Genomic DNA, 2,834 nt, shown 5'->3' with positions numbered 1-2,834 from the left:
CTCAAAAATGATGAAAAACGGCATGCTATAGTATGCCGTCCGAGGCCATGGGCTATAGCCCATGGTCTCGGAGTGTTTTTCATCATTTTTGAGGATTTGAAAAAAAGACGAAAATCACTCCGAGACCATGGGCTATAGTCCATTGTCTCGGAGTGATTTTCGTCTTTTTTTTTAATCCTAAAAAATGATGAAAAACGGCATGCTGTAGTATGCCGTCTGAGGCCATGGGCTGAACTTGAACCCACGACCTGTGGTTCACATAGAGAGCAGCTTATCACAGAGGCCACCATGCTCTCTGAGAATCTCCTCAGCTTTCCATCTCTTTCCAGTTCTCTTCTGGATGTTATTCTCCAAAACATGCTGCAAAGTGAAAGTAGCAGGAACTCAGCTGGATTTGAACTCACAACATCTGGCTCACATGGACATCATCTTAACAAGGGTGCCACTGAGCTCTCAGTGTATTTTAGGTTGTAATTTGTTCTTCTTGGTGTCACTTTTCAAATGGGGCCTTGGGATCATGTACAGAGCATTTGAATGGTGCTGTGCATCAAAGGTGTCTTTAGTGCTTTTAAGTGTTATCGTGGATGTTAATCAGATAATACAGAGGAGAAACCATGACAGGACACAGACAGCCTCCCACATGATACCTACTGTACCCTAATACTGACCATGATACTGGGTACAGCAATTGACTCAAGGTTTGCTTCTGCGTGTGTATTTTTTTTTTTTTATCCCACGATTTTGTAACCCATTTTTCACCCCTGTGTCAATTATCTAATGTGATCCTGGGCTCTACACACCCTCCGCCAACCTAGTCCCCATATATGGGGGACATGGGGAGAGCAACGGACTTGAACTCATGCTTCCTTCATGCCTGAGTGTCCAAGTTGCTCCTTTACACCTGACAGGGGGGAGTTTCCCTGGTTGGACGTAGCGAGTGGAAGGAACACGTTATTCCGACCAGTTCCTTTCCCCTCCATGAGGCGCCCCGGCTGGCCAGGGGGAGGTAGTTTAGAGACCAGGATCACTGCATGTTTTTTGTGAGGGTACCTACCCTAGGGGACACGGGGAGAACATGCAAACTCCACACAGAAAGGCCCTTTCGCCAACCCCGCCTCGGGTATGGGCACTGATGACGCGGAGGAGGAAACACGCCGCCAGCACCCACAACGCCCCGAGCGGGAATCGAACCCAGGACCTTCTAGCTGTGAGGCGACAGCACCGTGCCCCTCTGTATGTGTGTGTTTTAAGCGTTGCTCAGGGCATCAACTCCAGGCAGGACTTTACCCTCCAGCAGCTCAAGGCTTGCTCCACCCCCCGTACTAACATGGCTGACCTTGTCCTCTGTGTTCCACTTGGCACAGCAAGTCGCTGTGTCACCCCCACCGATGATGGTGATACAGCCAGTCTGTGTGACCTCCACCACTTTGTCCATCAGGTTCTTGGTTCCGTGGGCAAAGTTGTCGAACTCAAACACACCCACTGGTCCGTTCCATACGATCTGCTTAGCTCTGCACACAGCCTCAGCGAACACCTTGGAGCTCTTCGGACCACAGTCCAGACCCATCCAGCCAGCAGGGATACCGGCTGAAACGTTGGCACTTCCCATTGCAGCTTTCTCGTCAAACCTATCTGCTGTGACGAAGTCCACAGGAAAGTTGATCTTCACGCCATTCTTCTCCGCCTTGGCCATCAGATCCTTAACGATCTTAGCTCCTTCCTCATCATACAGGGACGTGCCGATCTTCATGTTGTTGAGGACTTTGAGGAAGGTGTAGGCCATTCCTCCCCCGATGATCATCTCGTTAACCTGGTCCAACATGTTGTTAATTAACTGTATCTTATCTTTCACTTTTGCTCCTCCGAGGATGGCTAGGAAAGGCCTCTGAGGTTTCTCCAGCGCCATGGCAAAGTAGTCTAACTCCTTCTTCATCAGGAAACCTGCTGCCTTCTGAGGAAGGTTCATTCCTACCATGGAGCTGTGCGCCCTATGTGCGGTGCCGAAGGCGTCGTTGATGTACACATCTCCCAGCTTTGACAGAGATGTCCTAAACAAATCGATCTGCTCTTGGGATGCTTTGGTCTTGTTACCAGCAGCGTCCTTGCCCTCGCCTTCCTCCCCGATGTGGAAACGGAGATTCTCCAACAGGATGACCGAACCGGGCGCAGGACTCGAACACGCTGCCTCCACCTCAGGACCAACGCAGTCCCTCAGGAAGGACACGTCCCTGCCCAGTAATGTTTTGAGCTCCGCAGCGACAGGTTCCAGTGAGTACTCAGGCATGGGGTTTCCGTCAGGTCGACCCAGATGACTCATCAGAACCACCGCCTTGGCTCCATGGTCCAGACAGTGTTTGATAGAAGGAACAGCAGCTTTGATCCTCTGGTTGTTTGTGATCTGCTTGTCTTTCATGGGAACATTGAAATCAACCCTCATGATGACTCGTGCCCCGTTGACGTCCACTTTGTCCAGGGTGAGTTTGGTTGACAGAGACATTATGGACATGGATCTGCTTTACCTGCAACCTAAGAAAGTCTCTGCGATGAGCAGAATAAATAATGGTTGCCTCAATTAATCAATGGTAATAACCACTCTTTATATAAGGCTTGGCTGGATGCTTGTCACGGTGACAATGCCAGTCGACTAGATGCTTGACACGGTGACAATGCCAGTCGACTAGATGCTTGTCACGGTGACAATGCCAGTCGACTAGATGCTTGACACGGTGACAATGCCAGTCGACTAGATGCTTGTCACGGTGACAATGCCAGTCGACTAGATGCTTGTCACGGTGACAATGCCAATCGACTAGATGCTTGACACGGTGACAATG

General features: G+C 50.1%; 1 protein-coding gene across 1 annotated transcript; it reads right to left on the bottom strand.

The window, feature by feature from the left end:
* Positions 1–1,246: 1,246 nt before the first annotated feature.
* On the bottom strand, positions 1,247–2,497 carry LOC306928162 (phosphoglycerate kinase 1-like; the record flags this gene model as incomplete). Its single annotated transcript, XM_079508089.1, has 1 exon — positions 1,247–2,497. The coding sequence occupies one exon, from the start codon at positions 2,495–2,497 to the stop codon at positions 1,247–1,249; it is 1,251 nt and encodes a 416-aa protein (XP_079364215.1).
* Positions 2,498–2,834: the final 337 nt, after the last annotated feature.

This window comes from Electrona antarctica (genome assembly GCF_951216825.1).
Source record: "Electrona antarctica genome assembly, chromosome: 8".
NCBI lineage: Eukaryota > Metazoa > Chordata > Actinopteri > Myctophiformes > Myctophidae > Electrona > Electrona antarctica.
Note: the sequence above shows the minus strand (reverse complement) of the source record. Positions and strands in the feature narration are given on the sequence as shown.